The sequence below is a fragment of the Trachemys scripta genome, chromosome 23 (genome assembly GCF_013100865.1).
Source record: "Trachemys scripta elegans isolate TJP31775 chromosome 23, CAS_Tse_1.0, whole genome shotgun sequence".
Lineage (NCBI taxonomy): Eukaryota > Metazoa > Chordata > Testudines > Emydidae > Trachemys > Trachemys scripta.
The window spans coordinates 16003070-16030902 of NC_048320.1; the positions used below are offsets into that span (position 1 = coordinate 16003070).

A 27833-nucleotide genomic window follows, 5' to 3' on the forward strand; every position below is an offset into this window, starting at 1 on the left:
CTACTGACAAAAATATGCTGGCTGTGCGTGAGCTGCTTTGAAAATTGGCTCTGTGGCCAGGGTTTTCTGTTCACCCCCCCAGGGAGTGCTCACTAATAAGATTACAGCCTGAAGTACAGCCAAAACATTTTAATTAAAAAGATGAACTTTGCTAAACAGCTGAACCCAGCTCTTTGGAAACCGTGGCAGCCAAACCGAGTTACAAGTACATACAAACAACACTACCCCAGAAATTCACTTTAATGGTGACCATGGTATTAACCTTCCCCTTGTACATAATCCAGCGCAAACACTGGAACTACCAATTAGTTCCAATGGGTGCCAGCGGAAGGAGTGTAGGTAGCATCTTTCCCCTCTTCCCCTGTAGCCTCACAGCAGTGGGACAGGATTCACTACTTGTTCTCTCGAGCACTAGGCTGTGCCCTCCTAATTTGCTTGATGTGTTCCATAGCCACAGAGATGGGTCAGACCCATGACCGCCCTGCCTATTGTGCTTTGGACAGCAGCACATTAGAGAGTGGTGAATGCTACAGTAAGGTGCCTATTAAGCACCGTTCTCGCCAGCCTCTGGGTCAACCTGACCAGATGTAGAAAGATGCATTGGGATTAAGGTTCAGATATGTGTGGTAGTGGAGATTATTACAGACTAATTTTTTAATTAAAATGCCAGTGCTTTATGGAGTTCAGATGCTTGGCAAGTAGCAGCAATATACACTTTTAAATAATAGCACCAATTTAGTGCTATTAGTTATCAGCAGTTACCATGTTATAGTCTATTACTTGTTTTCCCTTATTCTTGAAAAAATAGTTGTTCAGGATCTTCTCTCCATATCCTTGACAATTCCAGACAACATTTTGCTTTCTCCATCTATTATGCCTCTTGGCAGCTTCTTAATTTATCATGCCAAAAATATTTTTCATGTGCTTAAATTTTATATGCTGTGGTCTGAAACTCTCATTTCCATATCCGTATTACATATTGCAGACTTGGATTATGAACTACAATCTGCTAAATCTACTTGCTGCAGCTCAATCATTTATATATGGCTTAACCAATTTACATCATTTTTAATTAGGAAATTGTGGCAACCTTTCTTCCAGATTTCATCTCAAGTCTGTTTTGGAAATGGCCAAAATGCTAAATGGTAAAATCAACCTAAACTATACAGTCTTCTTGCATAATAAAAAGGAAGGGTACCTTGTTTCTCCACTTTGGCAGCTGCATTGTGTAACATTTTCCATTCATATAGCCCCTTCTACACAAGCATTTCACATTAACAAAATTAATTCAGCCTCAAAACCCTCACTGTGGAGAAGATATAGGACGTATTATCTCCATTTTGTAGAGGAGAAAAGTGAAGCACAGAGAGAGAAAATTACTTGGTAATCACAAAATATCTTCCAGTGTAAAGTATTTCCAATACTGAAACAAATTTAACAATGAGAATATTTGTTATGCAATGTATAAAGCACCTGTGGAACTCATTACCACATGGTATCCATAAGGTCAAGAACTTACAAAAGTTCAAGGGAGAAACACTTACACTAGGTTAAAAAAAAAAAAAGGAGAAACTGTGTCAGCCTTCATGCTTCAGGACATAAACTAACAATTTACCACCTGAGCTAGGAAGGCTATTTGCATAATTTTTCCATTTTGAGGATTTTTAGTACCTTTCTCTGGAGCTTTTGGTACTGGCCACTGTCAGACAGGATGCCGGAGTAGATAGCCTCCTGGTCTGATCCAGTGTGGCATTTCCTATACTTCCTGTCATAAAATAAGTAATGTCCCCAAACAAAGCACGAAAGCACCACAAAAATAATATAACATTATGGTTATGATTAATGAATGTATCATCCTATAACTTTCACTGACAAACCTTTCTTGGAACTGTTTTGAAGGGATCAATCCTGCCCTGAGGTTGGTATCACCAACACGCTTTGCCTGCCACCATGTTGGATCATCCTGGCTCACAACTTCTAAGATGTGTCTCCTCTTAAACGGCAACCCTGCCTCCTGACAGGGAATGGCTTTGTCCTCTTTTGGATTATAGCAGAAGAGTGCCCTCATAAATACCTTTAAGAAAAAATAACATACTCTTTGCTGCTTGTCCCACATCAAATTTTAAAGCACTTTTAGAATGGCATTTCCACATCCCTAAATATTATACGGATTATACGTGGTTTCATACTGAAGTGGAAGCGTATCAAGCTACACTTACATACAAGTTTGATTTGCTCACTACTGTAGAAAATGTGACTTTTTTTCTAGGTAGTATCAAAAGAAATAGTGTGGTAGCAAAGCGAGGCCCAAAGAAGGACCAAGGCCTCACTGCACTTGGCACTGTACAAGCATCTACACAGACAGTCCTAGCTGAAACCAGCTTTGTCTAAATAAGGACAAAATGCAACAACTGGATAGAGGGAAAAATAAGGAGAGGGGCTAGGAAGGGGGCAATATGGTAACAGTAATAGAAACACAAGTTTGTGTAGATTAGCTATTTATTTATAAAAGTTACAGGATTCAGTATATACAAAACATTTTTTGTAGGGCTGCCCAGAGGGAGGGGGGCAAGTGGGGCAATTTGCCCCGGGCCCCGCGAGCCCTGGCCCTGCAGCGGTCCGGGTCTTCGGCGGCGGGGGGCCCTTCAGTGCTGCCGAAGATGCAGAGCGACGGAAGGGCCCCCCGCTGCCGAAATGCCGCCGAAGATTCAAACCGCCGCCTGGTGAGTAGAAGCGCCGCAGTTCCCCCGCTTTGCCCCAGGCCCCCTGAATCCTCTGGGTGGCCCTGGTTTTTTTGTACTACACAAATGGACACCAGATTTAGAAGAATCTGTAACAAGCAAACTGCCAATCGCTATTAGGCATCTTACTATGGTCGTAAGAGAAATGGAGCTCGAAAAATATTTGAAAGGATCTAAAGTGGATTTGTGAATTGATTATGGGAGGGTACTTCATGCATGTGCAGCTGCCAGGAAGGAGTCCTTGAAAAGGATTAGCAGACACTGGAGGCTGCAGTTGTTGGGCTGGTTCATGACCAATATAGACAACTGGGTAAGTACGCAGGAGGTTTAGTCATGAAGAGTCTTGAAGGAGAGGACCTGAAGTTTGCATTTATGCAGTGAAGAAGTTGGAGCCAGTGGAGGGACCTCAGAGTGAGTGGGGTAACACTGTCAAAGCTATGTGCCAGGAAGATGGCAGCAGCTTTTTGACTTGAGTGGATTTCAAGAAGGCCAGAGAGGAGGTGGTTACAGTTCTCAAGGTTAGAGATAGTGCAGGCCTGGACAAGAGTTTTGGTTTTATGGAGCAAGAGAAAATGCTAGATATTGGAAATGCTATGAGGGAAGATGCATCAAGAGTTAAGGCTAACCTTAGTTCGTGGTAAGCTAAAGTGTAAATCTACCCACTCTAGCCTGCTGTGTACTACATGTTCCATAGTGCACTTTGAAATGGGTGTAGATTAAAGTGCACAAAGAAATTTAGAGTGCACGGCAGCAGGGTCCACATGGGCACTTCATGTGCGACAGGCTAGCGCGGAGTAGATTTGTACCCTAGCTTGTCGCAAAATTAGTGTTCATATGCAGCCTGGTATCCTCCAAATTATTTCTGTTTAGCAGAACTTTTTTTTCTGAGAATACCTTATTATTCTTTTAGATACAAATCAATTTGGGGTCTCATTTTGCAGGTGGGATTTCCCACTGAAATCAGCAACGAACTGCAGAACTATGCACTAGATTTATTTATTTTTTTTAAAAAGGAGAGAGATGGGTTGCATACCTTGCTGTCCTTCAGACGATCTTCTTCTTTGATGGCTGGAATTATTTTTAATGTTATTGATCCCTGAGATTGAGCCTGAGAAAAAGAGAGAAATACATTTCTTTCCATTGAAATAGTACAAAGAAACGCTGCAGCACACTCCTATTCAGTTTCTGGTACTAGTGAATTGTCTGATCATCTCAGCCTTCACATGCCAAACCAAGGCTTTCAACTTTGAAAAAGATACTTTTTTAGCTTTAAGGTGGTTACCATGATGCCCCAAAGATGTCAAGTGTATATTCTGTTCCTTTTTATCCCTTGTATGTATTACCCTGTGCAATATCCTCTTTATTATGGAGACATGTATAGTGACTCACAAGCTAAGCCTATATTGTGGCTTGCACTAAAAATCTCTCTTCACATTTAATTATTACACTTAGTTTCCAATTTAGACACAACTCACAGAATAATAGAACTGTGTCTTTTTTAAGTACAATATTGACTAATTTTTGCAGATAAAATTTAGAAAGGAGCATTTAAAAAGGTTTTGTCATGTTTTCTACATATTTTTTCAGGTCCGTCTAGTTAAATAACTACAGTTCCCAGAAACTCTACACTTCACACACATTCTAACTTCATCTCACATATAGGCCACTTTTGAAACTTTAAAGTTAAACACAGCTATTCCCTTTAGTCAGCATAACAGTTTTGATCTAAAACAAAATTAGCTGATTGACTGAACAAAGCAGTTCCATCTGCCTCCCTGACCCATCAGCTTCATTCCTCAGACACCATGGTGAGCCAAGGCACAAGAGGGGAGGTGAGCAGTGGGAAAGAAGGTTCTTTTGGGGCTGTGGCCCTGTTGGTCTGAGCAAGTATGTGAAGGGGTAGAAATAAGCAGGGCTTGAGAACAGGAGGGTCTGAGTGGGGCTTTTAGGGGGTGAGGAGAGAGGTTTGCAGCTGTGCAAGAAGCCTATGGGAGACCCAGGCCTCTGAGATGAGGCTTCCTTCAGCTCCCTAGCACACTACATTATGAATACACTGTATATATTTTAATGATATTTTTTTTTAAATCTGCAATTCTCATGTCATGAACCAATCATGAAAGGGAAGCTCTTGGTCAGAGCCATAGATAACCTATGTGTATCATATTCGTCATGTTCAGAATCAAACTCAAAGTTTCATGCAACTTTCTTAACTTTAAAGCTGAAAGCTATTTATTCGATTATAAACAGTTGGAATAAATTCATAAGGACATTGTAAAGACAGCCCAATTCTGTCCTCAGTTATACCTGTGTAATATTATTAACTGAGGGACAAGGGTCACCTATCTACTGCTTTAACAAGCCTACTTGGTAATAATAGATCTCGAAGTAAAAATAAGAGCAGACCAAAATCTGACTAATTTCTTCTGGTCGTTTGTGAAGCACAGCAATCCCATTGACTTCTTTTAGCTCATCTCCAACACGGACAAGACCTAAAAACAAGATAACTATATTAGAACTAATACTCAGCCTGCTAAGCTGCTGCTCACCTATTTACCCACACCCATGTTATCCATATGTACCTAATGACTTTCCATACTAGTCCTGTACTCCTCTGCCAACATTGCACCTTACAGTCTCCTGCCCTCCCACTACCTGGCACTCTTCAACTATGACCCATAATCACCTAAAATGGCAATAGGGAGAGAGAGGACACTTTGCAAACCATGTGTCCCATCGTAATGATCAGGAGGAAGTTTAGTGTCTAATCACACTGTCTGTGTACTGGACCTGCAGTGAGGGACCATTTTTACCGCCCTGTTTTCGTACACTGTATCTGAATCCCCTGTCTGCACTTCGGACATTATACCGGAATGTACTTGCAAAGATGGACAACTCTTATAGAATTAGAAGATAAGCTGCTAATTCTTCATGCTGAAAGACCTCTGCTGCTGTGAGCTATTTACAGACAGCTCTACACAGCATGGCCTCAGAAAGTCTGATGGGCTAAATTTTGAAACTATAACCTAAAGCAAACCATAAAGGGTTTAGCTTTGCTCATGCAGTCCAGTTTTGTATTCCTAGTAATGTCAGCACTAGTTACTGACCATATTAGAACTTCACAATAAAATGGCCAGCCAGCAGCTCACAATCATACCAGAGGAACATCTCTCTCCATCTGTTTTAAAATGGAATTCCCAATTACATCAGTGGGAAGTTCTGCATAGAACTGGACAGAATGATATGGCTCACAATCACTGTGGGTCCACACACAAAACATTTACTATGTCTTATTGATTTATGTAAAATACAAATGACCTTATTTATTCACTGACGTCTACCTTTTACCGGAAGACTTAGTACTAACAATAGGATAACTGGGTAGACACTCTTATTTCAGACTAATATTTCTACAAAAGAATATTTAGAAGACCTTTGAAAAGGGTCAGCACAGTAGCCTTGGTGTGTTACATCAACAGTATTCAGAGCTGAAAGCACACCAAGGTTCTGGGTTAAAAGTTATTAAAAAAAAAAAAAAAAAAAAAGCCACCTTGCAATTTTGTTTAAATCAAAATTTGAGACTAGTCTTCCTCATTCTATTGGCAGTTTTTATCCTATTAACCATATTACCAGAGAATCGGATTTAAAAGGTGCATTATTGATGTGAAGCGGAAATGCTAATGGCACTGTTTTAGCCCCTTCACAATAAACGTCTTATCAGATTATTTTAATATGAAAAATGCTAATAAGAGACTAGAAGAAAGCTATAATGTACTAATATTTCTTCATCATAGTAATACATTAGCATTGGGATTGTATTACTATTGGATTAAAAAGGACAAATTATAACAAAAATTAATGACACTTCAATACTTTATTTGCTATGTATAAAATCTCCATGCAAGCCCAATTCAGCTCGTTTAATAAATTCTAATAGAGCTGCCTCTAAGTGGTGCAAGGTCAAATATATTAGGAATTAACCCTTTGGAGACTAGAGATGTGCTGTATAGCATTTATTTGGATATCTGTAGGGTAAACATCAGTATTCAAAGAGCTAGCTTTGCGGGTGAGTAACCATAGGATTTCATTAGAAATTATTAGAACTTTTTACAAGTTATAAAATGTAGTTTATAAATTGTATTTTGAAACTGCTTTTATTCAGAAACCTACCACTGCGGTCAGCTGCACCGCCTCTCATGATTCTCGCTACAATCACAGCTCCTGTATGCTCATCCCTTCTGATGGTGGCACCCTGAAACATAAATAAAAAAACAAGCTAAAGTACTTATTTAGAGTACATTTAATGGCGAAATAATGAAAAATCTGATTAAATTTTGAAAATTTGAATTTGTTCTTTTCCTAAGGGGAAGACAATAATTACATTTTGTCTTCCTCTGTAACTAATTTTGCAATCAACCCAACTTGTGTTTGGACACTGCTTTTATGTGATAATCAGATGGGTGAGTACGTCTGCAATCCCTTCTACCACTCTATTCTGTGCTGATTAGGCCTCAACTGGAGTATTGTGTCCAGTTCTGGGCACCACATTTCAGGAAAAATGTGGCTGAATTGGAAGAGTCCAGAGAAGAGCAATACAAATGGTTAAAGGTCTAAAAAACATGACCTATGAGGAAAGACTGAAAAAAATTGGGCTTGTTTAATCTGGACGAGATAAGACGAAGGTAGGACAACAATTCTCATGTACATAAAAGGTTGTTAAAAGGAGGGAGAAAAATTGTTCTCTTTAATCTGAGGATAGGACAAGAGTACCTTATACATACCAAAGGCTCTTTATTCTTCACTAGACGAACAATTTTAACTGATTCTTCATCAAAATCATCATCAATATTGTCTGGCAGAGGGGGAAGGACCGGGTCAAAGTTCTTCTGGGCAACAGTATCATGTACTACAAGCATTGCCTGTACAATAAGAAAAAAATAAAAGATTAAAATATTTCAGGCAAAATTGAGAAGGATGCCATTTCTCTTCTTCCAGACATAAGAGCCAGTGCAAAAAGAGCCTATCTACTCTGGTGAAAATCCATATACTGTTTTCTTGGCAAGCATTAACTATTTCTTGTCTAAAACAGTGCAAAGGTTCACAGCTAATGTAATGAGTTTCTGCTCTGCCTGCGTTAGTGAAAAAGGAAGCTAAAGATCCAATTTGTGTTAAAAAGACACCTGCATACTCAAAGAGAGAATCCTGAATATTTCCTCTTTCCTTCATCTTTAAGGGCCTGATCCTGTACCTCTGACGTCAATGAGAGTTTTATTATGGACATCAGTAGGAACAGGATCATGCACTAACTAACAATGAGGAATGATAAAGAAAGCACTTAACTGCTTCTTCAAGTCACCCTTTAAAATGATCTTGCTTGCGCAGATTTTTGTGTAGAATAATGCTTTGCCTTTTTTGCAGGCAAATCCTTTACACTTTTCATCTGCACCAGTCATTTGCTCTTCCCTGGAATGATCTAGCCCCAGAGGCATTTAGCATTAGAGAAAAGAAATTGGAAAGACTGCATTACAGTGTTTGTAAATCAATAAATATTTCACATAATGGATATTTGGAAGCTTAGATGACAACCTACCATAAAACTTCATGGACAGTCTACTGGTATATTATATCACGTTCAATGGCTACATTTTCTTTTTTTTTTTTTTAATTTAACTTTCATTGGCATATGAAACAACAAAATTGTCTGGAACAAGGGCTTTAGTTTGATTTTTGGGTTCACTTTGTTCTATAACATGTTTTTAGCCTAGTTGTTTAGTTAAAAGGTTTAAATATAGTTTGCTACATTTTGATTCATGGCCAAAATGTCTCAACTAGCTCCCAAAGACGTCCAATTGAGTTAACATTTGTCAAATATTTTGCAATCTTGAAAGGGAAGGAAGGTACTTTGTAAGTGCAAAATCTATATTTATAATATTTAATTACTGCTGTCCTATGATTATCGAGCAGCCAAATAAAATCCATCAGCCCCCGCCCCCCAAATAAATAGGTTACAGCTGGGCCTGTAACATAACTTTTCAACAAATTGAAGTAAATTGGAGAAGGGATTCTTGAATAATAGCAACCCAAATAGAGACATGACCATGAGGCTCCACAGATTTTTCTAACTTATTTTTGCAACTCTGTCAAAAACAAAACAAATGGTAGAAGAGAAATAGCATAGTTTACTGGGCTCATCTACTCAAGAGCTAATGCACAGAACCAAAGTTTTGTTGCTCACAGTCCAATTTTTAAAGTAACTAAGATTTTAAACTGGCTCTCCCAAATTGCGCATGGGCTCTGGTGATCTAATTGATCCTCTCCCGCAGCTCCAGGGATCCTGCACTGACTGAAACAGATGAGTTAAAATAAGTTCTTCAGAACAGTCATGAGCCATAATTAATTCCATGGATTAACAAAGCGAGGCCAAACAGGCTTCATATTTAAGAGGTCTGCAGGGTGGTGGTGGGGATGAATTATAGTGAGCAGAGGGCTGGTGGGGGCAGTAAGATGGGGACAATGGTCTCTTCTCCCACCTTAGAAAATATGGAGGAGGAAAGGATAATGCCCCTTTCTGCATTAGGAGCCTGTAGCGGGGCATTCACCCTGCTCCAGCTAAGAAGGGGTTAAAAGCCAGCCCTTGGAGAGGGCAGGGGCTGAGAGAAAAGGCTAGGCTGATTGGGGAAACAGCCACAGCTGGGGCCACGCCCCAATCAGGTCACAGCTGGCTCTATAAAAGAGAGAAGGACCTGGCTGCCTGGGAGCTGAGAAGGGTACCTGAGGTGGAGCAGTGCTGGGGAAGGGCAGAGGGAGCTGGGGAGCTCCAGCCTGGTAAAACAGCAGGCCTTGCTAAAAGGCCAAAATAGGTACTGGGGCTGCAAAGAGGCAGCCCAGAGATAGGCAGCAAGTCCTAACTCCCTTGCCGATGATGAGTGGTTTACAGACTGAAGTCTGCCCCAATAAGTGGGGGCTAGATGATGACTGGCAGTAGCCACTGAGGCAAGGTGGGGATAGAGGGTTGGGGTGACCCAGATTGTGGGTTACTGCTGGGGGCAGAACCCCAGTGTAAAAGGGCACAGGGGTCTGGGAGGGACACAGGGGCCAGTGGCAGGCGGGACACCGGCCTGCAGAGGATGCTCTAGGCTGGAAGAGCTAATTCCCAGGACGACCATCAGGTGGCGCCGTGCCGGTGCCCTGCCACAGAGCCCCACATGCCACAAACCCCTGGTCAACTTGATCTGCAGGAGGAGACAGATTCTGCACACCTCTTAAAATGTGTAGGAATAGAACCCCTGTCCTGCAATCCTTAGGAAGCATATTTGGGGTCTCCCCCTCCTCTTAGGTAATCTTAGTTGTAACTTGCTCTTAACAATGTTTTCTGTCAGGGAATCATGCTGAGACTTGCATTGCTTAGGAGTATGGGTTTTACCCTAAGGTGTGGTGTTGACAATAGCTGAAGCAGCTCTTTTTCTTCATTATTCACTGGTGTAGTCTGCAACTCTTCAATTACCTTAAAAAGTATTAACAAAAGAACGTAAGGCAATATATTTGCAACTGGATTTTCTGGTCAATGTTTGTTAATTTCTGTGTCATGCTTCAAAGAAGCAACAGTAACTGAAATATGCATTTAAAGGCAATCTCAATAAAATATACATGTATCCTGAAGGAGATGTATGTCTCTAACCTGCTTTATTATGTGTATATTATAGTAGTGCCTGAACGCGGACAGAAATTGAGGCCTTTAGATGTAAACCCTAAACAAATACACCAACACTAAACTCTAAGTTGATTAACTAGCCTTGACTAGTACATTGTCATGGGGATCTGATAAACAATTTCATATATTCCAAATACTTCCAGGCTTTCCAGTACATGATGACATCCCCTAGAGCAGTGGTTCTCAACCAGCAGCCTGGGGCCCGCTGGGGGGGTCATGAGCAGGTTTCAGTGGGGCCACCAAGCATGGCCAGCATTAGACTCGCAGGGGCCCAGGGCAGAAAGCCAAAGCCCCATCGCACGGGACTGCAGCCCAGGGCCCTGAATCCCACCACCCAGGGCTAGGGCTGAAGCCAAAACCTGAGCAACTTAACTTCACGGTGCCCCCTGTGGTTTGGGGCCTTGAACGGCTGCCCTGCTTGCTACCTCCTAATGCCGGCCCTGGCTTTTATATGCAGAAAAACAGTTGTTGTGGCACAGGTGGGCTGTGGAGTTTTTATTGCATGTTGGAGGGAGGGGTTCAGAACTCCTGCCCTAGAGATCAACTTCATGTATCACTGAAGAGTGACCTTCCTGATCAATTATAAATGGGTACAGATGCGTTCTATCACATTCTCCTAAGCCAGAAAGATGTAGGCTATGATGTCTCTCCATATTCTTCAGCGTTTATACCCTTACCTCACAGTTGGTAAGGCAACTCCCATCCTTTCATGTATTTATACCTGCTCCTGTATTTTCCACTCCATGCATCTGATGGAGTGGGTTCTAGCTTTTTTTTTTTAAAATATGTGAGCTGTGTTTTAGTTTAGTCCATGGAAGAGTAACTTCAGTTGGAGACTTTCTGTTCTTTAGTATGTAACTTACAAATCTGACATCAAAAAGAATTTACTGGACAAACATACTTACATCCTCGGCTAAAGCTGCTGCACTATGTAAAACAGGGGTTGGACTCTGTCTTTCATAATGGCGGAGCTTTTCATGAATCTGAAATACAGGTGTTTTCAGGTAAGTGACTACAAAGGTCAAGAATTCCTGATTTTTTGATACTGCAATGTATTGGAGGTCATTAGCTGAAAGTCCTATTGCTGAAACCAGAAGGCTCTATGTCCAAAGGAAATATCATCAATGCAACTAATGCATGGGAGATTTTCAAAGGCGCCAGAGGGTTTTAGGAGCACAAAGCCCAAGTTGTGCTCCTAAATCCCTTATGCCTCTGAAAGAATCTTCCCCGCAGTGTAGCTTGGAGGAAGAAAAAGACTTGATTAATGTCTTTGATCTTTTGCGTTAAATAATCATCTAACAGCTGTGTGTTAGTACTCTGCCCATATTCAGACCTCACTGATCAGACTTATACAGGATCAAATCACTACTTTGGTGGATATACTCATCAGTGATGATGCCAAATCAGCAAAGAAAAGGATTTAAGTGAACATTCTAATATTACTAGTGTGTTAACTGTCATTACTAATTCTATAGTGGTACTCCCTAAATTAGTCTTCTGGACACTTTTTATTAGTCCATGAGGCATATTTTTATATCAAAAGGGCACATTCTTTTGTCAAATATTGTAAGTGTTAATGCAGTGGTCTTGCCCCCATTAGCCCTGTCCACCACCTCCCCAGGAGCCCGGGCTGCGGCTCCCAAGGAGGGGGCCATGGACAGGGGTAAGGGGGCAAAGGCTTGGGCCACAGTAGGGAGCGGGGCTGGGGCTGAGAACGGAGATATGCCCAGGGGCCAAGGCTGGGGACAAGGCCAGGAGCCAGAGCCGTAACTGGGGTGGCATTCCCTCCCGGCCCCCATGGGGGCTGGCCCATGCCCCCTAAGAGGGGCACACCCCACAGTGTGGGGAACTTTGTGTTAATGAATGATCCATGTCAAGAGCAGAATAGTTCTGCTCATATTTTTGCTGCTGTTGGTTCTGTAGATGGGAGAATATCTTGTGTAATTGATGTCATAGGCACTGACTCCATAAGTGCTCCGGGGCTGGAGGACTCACGGGGAAAAATTGGTGGGTGCTCTGCACCCACCGGCAGCCAAGCTCCCCACCCCAGTTCACCTCCGCCTCCACCCCTGAGCGCACTGTGTCCCTGCTTCTCCTCCCAGCGCTTGCTGCCATGAAACAGCTGTTTCACAACCTAACAAGCTGTGGGAGGGAGGAGGGAGGAGCGGGAACATGGCACGCTCAGGGAAGGAGGCAGGGAAAGGTGGGGCCAGGGTGGGGATTTGGGGAAGGAGTCCAATGGGGCAGGGAGGGGGCAGAGTTGGGGCAGGAACTTTGGGGAAGGGGTTGGAATGGAGGCAGGCCAGGGGTGGAGTCAGGCTGGGGGTGGTCGAGCACCCACCAGCGCCAGGAGAAGTTGACGCCTATGATTGAGGTTCCGTGGTTTAAAGGAAAATTCTGATTATTGCACTCTAAAATGTTTTCATTACTGGGCACTGATACTTGCATTTATCAATTAGTTAATTGACAGTAAAAAATTCTCCAAATAGAGAATTATTATTTTAACAATGAAAATATCAATTATGTAACAAGAGAATCCCCCCCTTCTGATTCTTAGTGATGGCAGCTTTCTACAGCTTCAAAATGACATTCACTCAAAACTAGGCAGAAATTTCATTTCAGAGCAAGCAAAAAAGTAATTTTCATAGGATACTGTTCATGTTTGTTGTTTTAAAGTAACTTTAATATATGTATTTTCTCTGTTCAGTTTTCTCTTCTACATAAAAACAAGTAAGCCTTAGTAACACAATGTGGCAAAGAAATTAAGAATACTGAAAAATACAGAACACAAAGAAAAGGAAATTTTGTGAAATAAACATTTACCTTCATTAGATAACTTAGACTTTTTTCACTGAAGACATCTCTAAGGAATCCCATTTCTTCTTTGTGATTTGAATCAGGTCTTAGTTGAGATGTCAACAGGGCCAAAGTCTCATGCAATCCTAAATTAATTGCAAAATGTAGAGAACAAAAGCTTTGTGGATAACTAACATCTCTTATCTGCGCTCTGTTACTGCATTGTTTATAATTGTATTTGACCAGTACAATAAAATTGTGCTCCTGATAATTAAGGTTATACTGAGAGTTGAAGCTTATTTCCAATCATTGCTCTTGATTTTCAACTCCCTTCTTAAACAGCAGATCTCACATGAATTTTCTACATGTGCCAAAACCAGCAAAGGCAGAATCCACTTACTCTAAGATTATAAAAAAATCACAATTATTGAAATTTTGCTCCCAGTGTCTGATGTTTCCCTGGGTTCCTATAACATTGGGATCTCTTTGAAATGCCCAATCACTCATCTGCATTATATCTTGGACCTAAGCTAGAGTAACCCACTTCCTTGCATTGCAGCATTGAGAGGTGTACATAAGGAAAGAAATAGTATGACGGATCCATATTTTGTTGATGTGGACACAGCTGCAAAAAGACAGACACATACATGGAATTAAGAGGAAAGTCACAACTTTTATTAAACTTTAACACAGGGGAGGGGGACACTAATCACCCATTACCCATGCTGTCCTGTACCAGGCATTTAATTTGTTCCAGTGTAGGGGTTACAGGACTTGTTACCATATAAACCTACCCCAAGTTATGGGTTTCCTCTACCTATCTGGCAGGACTCAGCTGTCTCTGAGTCCTAGACCCTCCCCCTACCCCATGAAGGAGACGGAGGGTGCAGAAGAGTGGGGACCTCAGCTTGCAAAGGGCACAAGGTCTCACCCCATCCCATGAGCCCAAGGCCCATCACCAGGTCTTTTACCTCTGGGAACTATTAATTTTATTCTCTTAACCGCACTGGAAACTGGCTGCAAGTTGCAACAAATAAACAACTCAACCCAAGTACCTCAGTTAGGTATTGAGCACATTCCTACTGAATCATTGTGGCTTGAAGGTGCTGCGAGGAAAGCAAAACACTCCCGCCTGGAATGGAGCCAAAAGAAGTGCCACAGCCCCCCTTCCTCGCTGGTGGGCCTGTCCCCTTTCACCGATGGCCCATCAAGATCCCCCTCTGTTGAGGCAGGTGGGTGGCATTTTTTGTGTGGAGGTGTCACCCATAGAGCTAGCTTAGGATTCAAGTTAGCAGTAACGCAAGGAACCTACAGGCCTATATCCTGTAAGGCATTCGCTTAAGCAATTAACATAACGCTTTGAGGCCTATGATCCTTAGCAAAAGTAAGTGGCCCAACACTGACCATGAGTTTTGGGGAACTGGGAACATTGTGCTGGAGGGGGCAGTTTGTACAAAACGATACCAGGAACACTGAACTGATGCTAGGCTTGGATATTTTAGGATAAAAATGCTGGCAGATGCTTAACCATGAACTTGCCTTGGCAACAAATTGACGTACATGATAAGTTAAAATCATTAATATACTAACCAATATAGGATAAGGATACCCCAACATTATTAGGGTGAGGAAGTTCAATATGGGCAAAGGAAGATGAGCATTTGTATGAATATTCATGGCAAATATCAGGCCCTATAATAGGCCAGATCATCATGGCAAAGAGATCTGGACCATCAAACTTATTTGGCATGCCAGGGACAGAGGAGAGGACCGCTTGTCTCTTACCACCAGATTCCTAAGGGTGTGAGTATATGTAAGGAATGGTACAAAATATCAGCTTAACTTTATATTCCTGCTATCTTTGTATGTGGTTTGGAGCAGTTGTGTCTTTAAGTACACCTCTATAATGCGTTATATCGGGGTAGAGGTGTAGTTTTATTAGCCCAATGAGTAAAGTTTTGCTTTGCCCTCAGAGTGAGTGTCATTGTTGTGCGCATCAGTGTCTGGTTGGGAAACCCAAACTTGATAACTTTGCTTCTGTTGTGCCTGATTCTGGGACTGGAAACCTATAATCCCCAACTCTTTAAATTAGTAATTAATGGGAAATCAATAATAATTAATAACCACTAAAGAATCGAGCAATGGGGGGACTCTGTGGGAATGATTACACTGCAGCTGGCAGCTTGCCTCCCTGCCCAGGCAGACTTGTGCTAACTCTGCTTGAGAGCATGCTAAAAATAGCATTGTGGATGTTGCAGCGGGGTGGCAGCTTGAGCTAGAACCTGAGTCCAAGCCCACCCAGCCCTCTAGGTTTGAGCTCAGGTGACTAGTCTGAGCTGCCACCAATGCTGCAACAACCATACTGCCAGGTTTAGCACACGAGCTCAAGTAAAGCTAGCATAGGTCTGCCAACCTAGGCTGGGAGGCATGCTTCCATTTGCAGTATAGACATACCCCGGGGGCCAGAATCATCAAGAAATTGGTTGTGATGGGCATTAGGTGTACCCATTAGCTGTTTGAATGTTAATCCCATTGTAGGCAAGCAGGCTGGCAGGACACGCCCAGAGTCACTCTCTGAGAGTAGAACTAATTGGGAGGGGGAGGAGTTTATAAAGAGGAGGAATGGGAGCCATGGAAAACTCAGTGGTGAAACAGTGCAAACGCAAGGCTGGTTTGCTATAAGGACTAAAGTCCAGGGATTTTTGCCAGTTTTAGATTCAGACTGCAGGCTTCTTTACTTCACTGGAGGAGAACATTAGAATTTCTGCAGGGTGTGCAAATTGCAGACGTTGTTGCAGAGATTCAAAGGGAGTTTGAAAGAGACTGTGGAGCTATCACTTGTTTCCCAGACTTTGAGGAGCTTATGTGTCCTACCAAGGGTTTGGACACCACTCCACAGACAGAAAGGTAAATCCTCCTAGAAAAGTGTACATAGATATGTGCTTTTCCATTTGTGATCGTATCAAGTATTAAACTTAGGGGGAAATCCCTGCGAGTGTTTATCTTTAAAGGAGTTGACATTCACAGTTGTTTCAAGGGCAATAAGTAAACACTTATGCATTCATATATTCAGAGATTCAGTAAAAATTTTCCTTAAGAGATTGTCACTCTCCTTCTATCTGATTTAACTCTGTACAATAGATGTAGACAGATTTCTGAAGACTAAACTCTGGTCTGTACCATAGCAGAAAGGTAAGCTGAGACACAGGAAGGGGAAAGAAATATCATACCGGACATTTGCATGTTGCTTTCCTGAAACCCATTGTGCTAGCTAATGAAATAATGCTTTTAGAAGTCTGCACCAACTCAGCTGATGGATGGATATGCCATGATCTGTCAGCTCCTGTTAGCTGACGCTGCTAATATTGTCCTAACAGGTGCTATTTATCTGGGTAGCAAGAAGTGACATAAAAAGTATCAGAACTGTAGGAAAATGATCTTTATTGTGCATGCATAGAGAACAGTGCTACATGCGGACAGGCCTATGTTTGTCCAATAGGAGCCTGGCCACCAGATTACATTACTGAACTCCAGGTGTGTCACCAAACTATGTTCCTCCTGAAATCCGTCTCTTTATCCAGTCCCACTCATACTGGGATATCCTTGATTTTTAGTACTTGCATTGATGGGAAATGAATTTGTACAATCTCAACTCTAATTTAACAAATTAAATTACAGATAGTCTTTTGTGTGAGAACATTCTAGGATTTCAGCCATTCTTAAATTGAAAGCATGCAGACCAATTACCTGAATCTTCTGATAGCACTGGCATAGCTGTTGTCTTAATGCTAGAGACAAATGTTCAACTTAAACCAAAATGATTTTCTTCTTGCAGGACTGCGATTCAGAAACAGTCCTGAAATAAGCAAAGATAATGTCTGAGGTCAAGTATCTCTGACATACAGATATTTTATTATCCTGTGTAATGCTAGCATTTTCATCTTAGTGCATCCTTCTTTAGTAGGTTGTTCAGGCTAACTATGATCAGGGTCCAATGCGCCATGCAGTTATGTGGCTGTACAAATGGTAACATAACATTGTTTTGCCAAGGTGCTGCACAGCTCTTGATGCTGCATAATCCAGAAAATAGCCATTTCCATGCCTGTTCGAGCTCCTCTGCTTATTAGTCCACAATTTTAGGCACTTCAGGAAAACCACAGAGGGGAAAACTGATAACTGGCTAGGAGGTGATGGGGCAGCAGGAGCATGATATAGGAGGGGAGGACCAGAAGGGACTTAAAGACTCGGTGGGAGCAGGAGGAGGGAGCTGCCATCATATACCAGTTTTGCATTCTGTAGGAACAGTGTTGGGTCCAGGCATAACCAGGTGCAACTCTTATTAAAGTCAATTATTTCTAGTTCTTAGATGAGAAGATAGCATAAGTTAGAGCAGGGTGACTTCATTGTACACCCATTATTTCTTTTCTCTATCATGCTTCCCCTTTTACTAGTGAACAATTTCTCAATTTCAAATAGCAACAAACAGTTACTCTGCCCCTCGAGATCACACATTCAAGACAAAACACCCATTATTGAGAGTTGAAAATGGATTGGGGGTTCCAAAACAATCTTTGTACTTTACTCTTGTAAAATTAATTGAAATATGCTTTGCAGAGAAATATGCAACAGCACACAAAGGTTGCTAAGAAAAAAGCCCGGTATCCTTTACTGTTTGCACACTACGTGTCTTATTTGGCAAAGTCATTATAGACAGGTCACAAAGTTTCATTCCAGTATGCAGCTGGAAAGCTTGTCTCTCTCACCAACAGAAGTTAGTCCAATAAAAGATATTACCTCCCCCAACTTGCCTCTTTCGTTCCAGTGTCATGTGAAAGTAGTTTCAATCTGTTGCCTCTCATCTTAATTTTGTTTATGAAGAGTGCATCCTCAAATACACCTCTACCCCGATATAACACTGTCCTCGGGAGCCAAAAAAATCTTACTGCGTTATAGGTGAAAACGTGTTACATCGAACTTGCTTTGATCCGCCGAAGTGCGCAGCCCTGCCCTCCCACCCCCCCGCCGGAGCACTGCTTTACTGCGTTATATCGGGGTAGAGGTGTAGTTCATTTTCTTATTGCTTGGTGGCATTTGTCAGTTTAGTGAAGTCCAGCTCCCCCAGGATTTTACAGAAGTGACTTTACTCTCTTTACTCTCTGTGATACTAATCTGCATTCCTTTCTGCTTTGAAATGTCTAATTAGTCCACCTGGGTATTACCGTTCAAAGAAAACTTATCTCAGTTCTCTCAAGCTCATGAATACAGACAGGGCTAAAACTTCATTCAACTTCACCTGCATGTAGTTAGTGGATTCAGTTAGTGTCACACTAATGAACAATGGGTGAGCTGTGGGTCAGAGTTACGAATTTAGCAAAGGGAGAAAGAACAGAAAGTCAAGAAACTACAACTATAGAAAAATAAGATCCCCTAGGAAGCATGTTAGTTTTGCAAAATTCCAACAGTAGCTCAATAAAATAGAAATAAGTCTCTCCCACCCCCATGACCTGGGAGTTCCTTGCTGCTGTTGCTTTGGTCTGCATTGTCTGAACAAACCTAATCTACACTGTAAACTCTCTTGGGTAGAGACTGGTCTCAATATCTGTGCCTTGCACAGGGCTGAGCACATTGTCACAAATAATCATAACGAAAATGTATGACATAACTTGCAAAAAATCACATTTCTTCAGTGCACTGAATCTGGTTATTTTATTAAAACAAACTAGATATTCCCCCTACTAACCTGGGGGAAAGCACTAGGGTTTTTTTATACCTACATTTGTTTTTATGCTCTGCAGATTAATTACCGGTATTTAATGCCCTGCAGAGGGTGAATTACTGTACAAGGAAAATGTTCCTTATAATTAAGTTTGTCATGCTATGTTAAGCCAATTTATTTTATTTAAATCCCTAGAAAATATTGTATTTAATCCTTTTTTAAACTTTCCTTTTTCTAGATAGCTCCAATAACAAGCCATCAAAGTACAATCATTTGAATAACCTTCCTCATTTTCCAATATCAAATTAAGCATTAATGCAGGCAAAGGTTATGTATTAGATAAAACCAAGTGGTCTCATTAATGTCAATGGGACTATTCATGTGCTTGAGGCTTAACATACAGTATGCTTTAAGCACTTTGCTGGATCACGCCCAGAGCGCTCAGCACCTTGCAGGATTGAGCTCTAACGTTGTCCAGTAGTCCCCCTGGCCCAATATCCTGCCTCTTACAGTATCAATAGTGAATGCTAAGAGTTTCCTCCAAGTTATGTTTTGTTTATTGGGATGCAGACTTTCATTGTTACAATTTATAAAATGGGTATGATGCATGATCTTGGTCCAAATGATATAGGTATTACCTTAGCAAGTTTTAAATTTAACCTTCTCTTTCACTTGCAATAATGATACCCTGTTTGGCATTCTCATTATAGTATTTCTTCTGTTTTAGTTTGCTGGCATATTGCTGCTTGTAACGACTTAAGGCTTAACTGTCTGGTTCAAGAGGTTGGTACCAAGTTTTTTGCCCTACCCATAATTTTCAGAACTGGTGATTTAATAAAGAATTGTGATATGCATTGTGATATTCTTACAATGCTAAATATTGATTCTAGCCTCCTGCTGTAAGTATTATGAAATGTCATCTGTAGAGAAATCCATCAAATGCAACAATTTCATCTCTACAGTACCCACAAAAAAGTATGATTGGAGGTGACTGCGCTTTTTCTGTAGGTCATCAATCTGAATTTATTCTCTGAGGTTGTTGTAAGGCTCAGCTGAGGCATTTTGTGTTTCTTGTTTTAGCTTCTCAAATACTGTTCTGGAAATGGGTTGTGTGAGTTTTTACTTCAAATTCCTTTAAAAACATGTCTGGTTTAAGAAGGCCTTTCCAGTCCCACATTTCAGATTGGACAAGGAGTTTAGTGATAATTGTTTTAGGTCTAGGCACCGTTTTGTGCAATAATTTCTGTATTGTGATTTATAATGGCTTATGATCGGTTTCTACCTAGCCTTATTTTTCCCATAAACATTCATGAAACAGCTCACTACCTAAAAAAATTGCTAGCTTTTCTTTTCAATATGGGCACAGTTCTATTTTAGGTTAGCCAGTGCATTAGAAGCAAGTGTTTGATCTTGCAGGCAGGGCCGGCTCTAGTGTTTTTGCTGCCCCGAAGCAGGAAAAAAAAAAAAGCCGCAATCGGCGGCAGCTCTACCGCTGCTTCATTCTACAGCGGCAATTCAGCGGCAGGTCCTTCTCTCCGAGAGGGAGTGACGGCCCCGCTGCCGAATTGCCGCCAAACAGCCGGACGTGCCGCCCCCCTCTTCATTGCCGCCCCAGGCACCTGCTTGCTATGCTGGTGTCTGGAGCCAGCCCTGCTTGCAGGACAGGCCCCTTACCCATGTCAGTTTAAATCAACTGAGACCATAGGTTCTTTGCTGATCTCAGAGTATTTGAGTGAAGATGTGACTGTAACAAGTTATTTTCATTCCCAAAAGCTCTTGTTTTGCCAATCATCTTTTTGTCATTCTGAACTATCCTCACTCAGCATTGTGAGTGGAGCACTTAGCTGTAACAAATTTGGGATCAATATGCTTAGATTAACATGCCCGTGAATCTTTGAGGTTTCTTTGTTTTGCAGTCTTCATTTGTACAGTTGCTGAGTGTGTGTTCTACTCATTCAGTGAAATCTGGAATTTATTTCCTGTTCAGTTTCAGATTCTTCTCTTTGGCATGCTGCAGAACATTTTGAGCCTGTGGTTGAGGTGCTTATCAATTTCACTCCAAATCAGTAAAGTTTCACATACTGTATATAAATTAACATGTTAAAATATATACTGTATTTTGTACATATCTATCCAAGAGTACTTTACAAATTAAAATTATCAATGAGACACAGTGTGTAAAGTAATATCTTTTATTGGACCAACTTCTGTTGGTGAGAGAGACGAGCTTTCCAGCTTATACAGAGCTCACCTGTGTAAACTGGAAAGCTCGTCTCTCTCACCAACAGAAGTTGGTCCAATAAAAGATATTATCTCACCTGCTTTGTCCCTCTACTCTCCTGGGACCCACACAGCTACAACAGTACTGCATACAACTGATTTCAATAACACTTTAGTAAATATTAGCTATAAAATCAGTTAAAATACGGAGTGCCTATTAAGAACCACCACACAAACGACATGGAAAAAAAGAACTTCTAACCTCCACATTAGAAAATGGATGTTTTGAGCATTACCCTAACTACTGACTCAAAATGTTTTATATAAAGATCATGAAGGTACACTTGTTTGCTTTTGCTGTAATCCGGAACCTAAAAATTTACAAGATCTTTTGAATTTTGAGGGCTGAACAAAATAATATAGTTCAATTCAACTCTGATTATTGTAGGAACTGGTAATATAGCAAATCACTTTTTCTGCTCAAGCAATATTGAACATACGGAGTTAAATTCTATATTTGTGTACACTAGTGTAATTCATTGACTGAGCAATTTTCATAGTCCATGGTTTGAGGTTCTGTCAGTTGCCATTGTTAATTACTGCGCAGTGTTTACATTTTAGCCAGAGTCTGCTGACTTTCAGGTTGGGTTTTTTTTAATAGTAAGGAAGTTGTTTGTTTGGGATGTCCAGTTTAGGCAGCAGGGTATGTGGCTATTGTTACTCACGGATATTGCCAGTATAATTAGATTTAGACAACTAAACTTTATAACACTCAAAGATTTTTGAGAAACACCAATAATGACTGCTCTTCTTGGAGCAGACAGTCCTGGAACCCACAAGGGGGAGAGGCAATTCATGATGTAGTTCTAAGTGGATCACAGGATCTAGCCCAAAAGGTGAATACAGCTGAACCACTCAGTAATAATGACCATAATAAAATTAAATTTAACAGCTGAGGAGGAGGGTGAAAACCACCACAGTGGCATTTAACCTCAGAAAGGTGAATTACACAAAAATGAAGACGCTAACTAAATGGAAATTAAAGGGAACACAAGAGTGAAAAGCTTGCAAGCGGCAGGGAAACTTTTTTAAAGCATCATAATAGAGGCTCAAATTAAATGTACACCCCCAAATTAAAAACAATAGGAAGAGGACAAAGGCCGCCATGGCTGAACAACAGAGTAAAAGAAGCCATTAGCAGCAAAAAGGCATCCTTTAAAAATTGGAAGGCAAATCCTACTGAGGAAAATAGAAAGGAGCATAAACTCTGACAAGTAAAGTATAATTATACAGGCCACAAAAGAATTTGAAGAGCAAAAGTCTCAAAAACTAACAGCAAATTTTTGTTAAGTACATCAGAAGCAGAAAGCCTGCCAAACAATCACTGGGGCCAATGGATGATCAAAGTGCTAAAGGAGCACTCAAGGAAGACAAGGCCATTGCAGAGAAGCTAAATGAATTCTTTGCATCGGTCGTCACTGCAGACGATGGGAGGAGGATTCCCACACCTGAGTCATTCTTTTTAGGTGACGAATCTGAGGAATTGTCCCAGATTTAGGTGTCAACAGAGGAAGTTTGGGAACAAACTGATAAATTTGTTATCAGCAAGTTAAAGAAGTATGGGCTGGATGAATGGACTATAAGGTGAATAGAAAGCTGGCTAGATGGTCGAGCTCAACAGGTAGCGATCAACGGCTCAATGTCTAGTTGGCAGCCGGTATCAAGCAGAGTGTCCCAGGGGTTGGTCCTCGGGCCGGTTTTGTTCAACATCTTCATTAATGATCTGGATGATGGGATGGATTGCACCCTCAGCAAGTTCGTGGATGACACTAACCTGGGGGGAGAGGTAGATATGCTGGAGGGTAGGGTTAGGGTCCAGAGTGACCTAGACAAATTAGAGGATTGGGCCAAAAGAAATCTGATGAGGTTCAATAAGGACAAATGCAGAGTCCTGCACTTAGGATGGAAGAATCCCATGCACTACTACAGGCTGGGGACCGACTGGCTAAGCAGTTCTGCAGAAAAGAACCTAGGGATTACAGTGGACGAGAATCTGGATACGAGTCAAAAGTGTGCCCTTGTTGCCAAGAAGGCTAATGGCATATTGGGCTGTATTAACAGGAGCATTACCAGCAGATCGAGGGAAGTGATTATTCCCCTCTATTCGGCACTGGTGAGGCCACATCTGGAGTATTGCGTCCAGTTTTGGGTCTCCCACTACAGAAAGGATGTGGACAAATTGGAGAGAGTCCAGCAGAGGGCAATGAAAATGATTAGGGGGCTGGGGCACAAGATTTATGAGGAGAAGCTGAGGGAACTGGGCTTATTTAGTCTGCAGAAAAGAAGAGTGAGGGGGGAATTTGATTGCAGCCTTCAAACTACCTGAAGGGGGGTTCCAAAGAGGATGGAGCTCGGCTGTTCTCAGTGGTGGCAGATAACAGAACAAGGAGCAATGGTCTTAAATTGCAGTGGGGGAGGTCTAGGTTGGATATTAGGAAAAACTATTTCACTGGGAGGGTGGTGAAGCACTGGAATGGATTGCCTAGGGAGGTGGTGGAATCTCCATCCTTAGAGGTTTTTAAGGCCCGGCTTGACAAAGCCCTGGCTGGGATGATTTAGTTGGGGTTGGTCTTGCTTTGAGCAAGGGGTTGGACTAGATGACCTCCTGAGGTCTCTTCCAACCCTAATCTTCTATGATTCTATTAACTAAACAGTAATAAGTCACCAGGACTAGATGGTATTCGCACAAATATGAAATTGCAGAACTACTAACTGTGGCATGTAACCTATCACCTAAATCAGCTTCTGTACCAGTTGACTGAAGGATAGCTAATGTGATGCCAATTTAAAAAAAAAAAAACTCCAAAGGTCAGCCTGGCAATTGCAGACTGGTAAGCCTAACTTCAGTATCAGACAAATTGATTTAAACTATAGTAAAGAACAGAATGATTGACACATAGATGAACACAGTTTGTTGGGGGAAGAGTCAACACAGCTTTTGTAAAGAGAAATCATGCCTTACCAATTTATTGGAATTCGTTGAGGGGGTCAACAAGCATGTGGACAAGGATGATCCAGTGGATATAGTGCACTTGGATTTTCAGAAAGCCTTTGACAAGGTTCCTAACCAAAGGCTATTAAAGTAAGCTGTCATGGGATGAGAGGGAAGGTCTTCTCATGGATTGGTAACTGGTTAAATGATAGGAAACAAAGGGTGGGAATAAATGGTCAGTTTTCAGAATGGAGAGAAGTAAATAGGGGTGTCCCCCAGAGATTTGTACTGAGACTTGTGGTGTCCAACATATTCATAACTGATCTAGAAAAAGGGGTATACAGTGAGGTGGCAAAGTTTGCAGACAATATAAAATTACTGAAGAGAGTTAAGTCCTAACTGACTGCAAAGAGTTACAAAGGGATCTCACAAAACTGAGTAACTGGGCAACAAAATGGCTGATGACATTCAATGTCAATAAATGCAAAGTAAAGCATATTGGAAAACATAATCCCAACTATACATACAAAATGATGGGTCTAAATTAGCTATTACCACTCAAGGAAGAGATCTTGGAGGCATTGTGGATCACTCTGAGAACATCTGCTCAATGTGCAGTAGCAGTCAGAAAAAACTAACAGAATGTTAGGAACAATTAGGAAAGGGACAGATAATAAATAAATCCAGGGTACGCCCACCTGACATGGGAGGCTGAGGTTCAAGTCTATGGTCTGAATCAGACAGAGACAGAATCAGGAGCTCCCACATCCCATGTGAGTACCCTAACCACTGGGCAATTAGCTGCAGTATTCTGGTGTGGGTGGGTCTCACTTGTTCTGATCAGAAGTTACAGCCTGGACCTGGGAAACCAGGTCTGGCAGAAATAGCAAGGTCTCCCAACTCCAGTTCAATACCCTAACAATCCAACTTCACTCCCCCTGGGCTTTGCTGGTGAGCACTTCTTGTCCTAACACTGGCTTCCAGCTAATAGGTTCAGTCCTATGCCCATTAGGTGACTAATAAATTTAGGCAAAACTTAGTGTTGAGCATGCAAATTACAATACAGAGTGTCAAGTATCAGAGGGGTAGCCGTGTTAGTCTGAATCTGTAAAAAGCAACAGAGGGTCCTGTGGCACCTTTGAGACTAACAGAAGTATTGGGAGCATAAGCTTTCGTGGGTAAGGACCTCACTTCTTCAGATGCAAGACAGGACCCTCTGTTGCTTAATACAGAGTGTATCATTTCAACACTGAAGGCATAAACTCACTGAGATACACTCTTCTGCTCATACTGGGCACTCTCCAAAACCCTAATTCATTTTTAAGCTTATTCCTGCTCAGTTAGTATTAGGGCAGAGGGTTTGACCAGCTTCATGGCCTCGAATCTTTAAATAGGATTCCAACATTGTTTGGCCTGTCCACAATGGATGGCTGAGCTGTATTAGAAATTGGTTTAGCTCTAGTAATTGAATTGTCTAGTTAGAATGACCTCACACTTGGTAAGGCAACTCACATCTTTTCATGTATTTATATCTGCTCCTGTATTTTCCACTCCATGCATCTGATGAAGTGGGTTCTAACCCATGAAAGCTTATGCCCAAATAAATGTGTTAGGGCTTGTCTTCACTACCCGCCTGGATCAGCGGGTAGAAATCGATCTCTCAGGGATCGAATGATCGCGTCTCGTCGGGACGCGACATCGATCCCCGAATTGACGCGCATACTCCATTAGCGAAGGTAGGAGTAAGCGCCGTCAACGGGGGAGCCACGGCGGTCGATTTGCCACCATCCTCGCAGCGGGGTAAGTTGGCTCGAATACGTCGAATTCAGCTACGGTATTCGCGTAGCTGAATTTGTGTATCTTAAATCGATCCCCCCCAGTGTAGACCTAGCCTCAGTCTCGAAGGTGCCAAAAGGACTCCTCATTGTTTTTGTTGATACAGACTAACATGGCTACCATGCTGAAATATGTTTATATAGTTTCCAAACTTGGTTTGTGGCTTAACATGGAATGAAGCATCAGTATAGTGGGCATATTTTCCAAGATAGACTGTTTTTAAAAAACAATTGCATTTACACATCTTTCCAGAAATCATTACCTATAACAGGTCAGGTAAGGCATATGAATTATAACATTTTGGGTGTTGGAAACTTCATTGCTGTCTGCTGTTAAGCAGGACTTCAGTTTCTTGGAGACATTATACTTTTGTCTACCTAGAAAATTCAAAGCATGGCTTACTTAACCTTTTACTTAATTATGGGATTTAAGTATAGTATTTTACAGTGTAATGAAATCAAAAGAAATTTGTGTCTCTGAGTTACTGTTATATTAAGCAAGAAGTCCATTGAGCACTGGAAAAAAAATGTAACTATTCAAAACCCCAGAGTGCAGTTATATAATGTGATGCCTTGTTTGGTGCTTAAATACCACAGTGACAGGTGTCTTAAAATAGCCAATAAACCAGATAACTCAAAAGATATATAAACACATAAAAGAAGTGAAATTGCAAGAAACCAAGCACCTAGTGTTATAAAATCTGACACCTCTCAAACAGGGCTTGAGTCTTTAAGATCGTCTAACACTAACCTGAACTGCTCAGTTTATGTTTAGCATAATCTAAATCATTTCCCCTTAATGCAGGCACCCTCTATCATTTTAACCCTTCAATTATATTGTAATTAGCTCAGCCTCTTGCAGTCTCTGTGGAAAGCGGATTATGAATTAAACGGACGGGTATTGCCACTTCTTTCCTTTCATCTCAGCACAAGCACGTTTCTGCTGCCTCCTTGTAGCTGAGGCTGTCCACCGGCTGGTTTAAAATAAACAAGAGTACAAAATCCAGCCCACTTGGCCTGGACGCTCCATCTTTGTTTTCACTTGCTGAATTCCTCAGCTCTTTGGGCAGATTAAGGCGGCCCTCGGTACGGAGAGCTGCTCGCTGCATTCATACCAGACCCTGTTTACCAGTCTGAGTGAGGGTGAGCTTTGCACTGGCCTCGCCTGGCCCGACGTCATGCTCCTGCCCTGAGGCAGCAGAAATGCCCCAAGACGTGGCATAGGCGAGAACCATCACAACCCTCCCCCAGCGAGAAGCCAGAGCCCCTCCGTGCAATGGCTCAGGTCCAGGGATGTCCCCCCGCCACGTGCCCATCCTCCCTCCGAGCTCCCCGGCATCTGTCCTTGCAGGTGGAGCGAGGGCCAAGCGGGAGCCAGCCTCCCCGAGCGGGGCGTAGGGAGCGGCCCGGCCCGGCCCAGCCCCGCGGAATTCCTCCCCCGATGCCTTTGCTGGGGACTCGCGGAGCGGAGCGCAGCGCAGCGCGCTACTGCCGCGGTCACAGGGACATGCAGCCGCAGCCGCACCCGCACCGCTCGGGGTTGTTACCTGCGGGACCCGGAGCTGCCTGCCGGCCGGCGGGCACCGGGACTCCGTGCTCGGGCGGCGGGCTGCCTCCCGCGGCGAGAGGAGCAGATCCCCGGTGTCTGCGTCCCTCTAGCCCGGTGCGCGCCGCGCTCATGCGCCCCTAGAGCCCCGGAGCTGCACGCACCGCCTCCATCCCTGCCCCGGCTCCGGGGGGTGGGCTGGGAAGCTGGTTCCCCCCAGTCCCTTTGTGTGGCTGCGCGGGTTAAAGGAGAACACAAGCCGCAGCGGGGGAGAAGGGG

General features: G+C 42.2%; 1 protein-coding gene across 7 annotated transcripts in view; it reads right to left on the minus strand.

Annotated features, from left to right (window-relative positions):
• Positions 1–27833, minus strand: part of MPP3 (membrane palmitoylated protein 3) — a 64885-nt gene extending 37052 nt beyond the window's left edge. For 3 of the 7 annotated variants that reach the window (XM_034756174.1, XM_034756176.1, XM_034756175.1), the window contains exons 1-10: positions 27556–27832; positions 16993–17101; positions 13273–13391; positions 11355–11432; positions 10162–10242; positions 7520–7657; positions 6909–6990; positions 5145–5230; positions 3775–3849; positions 1878–2074 (exon numbers count right to left, since the gene is read on the minus strand). In XM_034756174.1, the coding sequence (XP_034612065.1) occupies positions 1878–2074; positions 3775–3849; positions 5145–5230; positions 6909–6990; positions 7520–7657; positions 10162–10242; positions 11355–11432; positions 13273–13391; positions 16993–17017 (881 nt within the window). In that variant the 5' untranslated portion in view covers positions 17018–17101; positions 27556–27832. Of the gene's footprint in view, positions 1–1877; positions 2075–3774; positions 3850–5144; positions 5231–6908; positions 6991–7519; positions 7658–10161; positions 10243–11354; positions 11433–13272; positions 13392–16992; positions 17102–24203; positions 24253–27555 lie in introns of those variants that run through there. The other 4 variants (XM_034756172.1, XM_034756173.1, XM_034756177.1 and 1 more) reach the window with 4 other exon arrangements.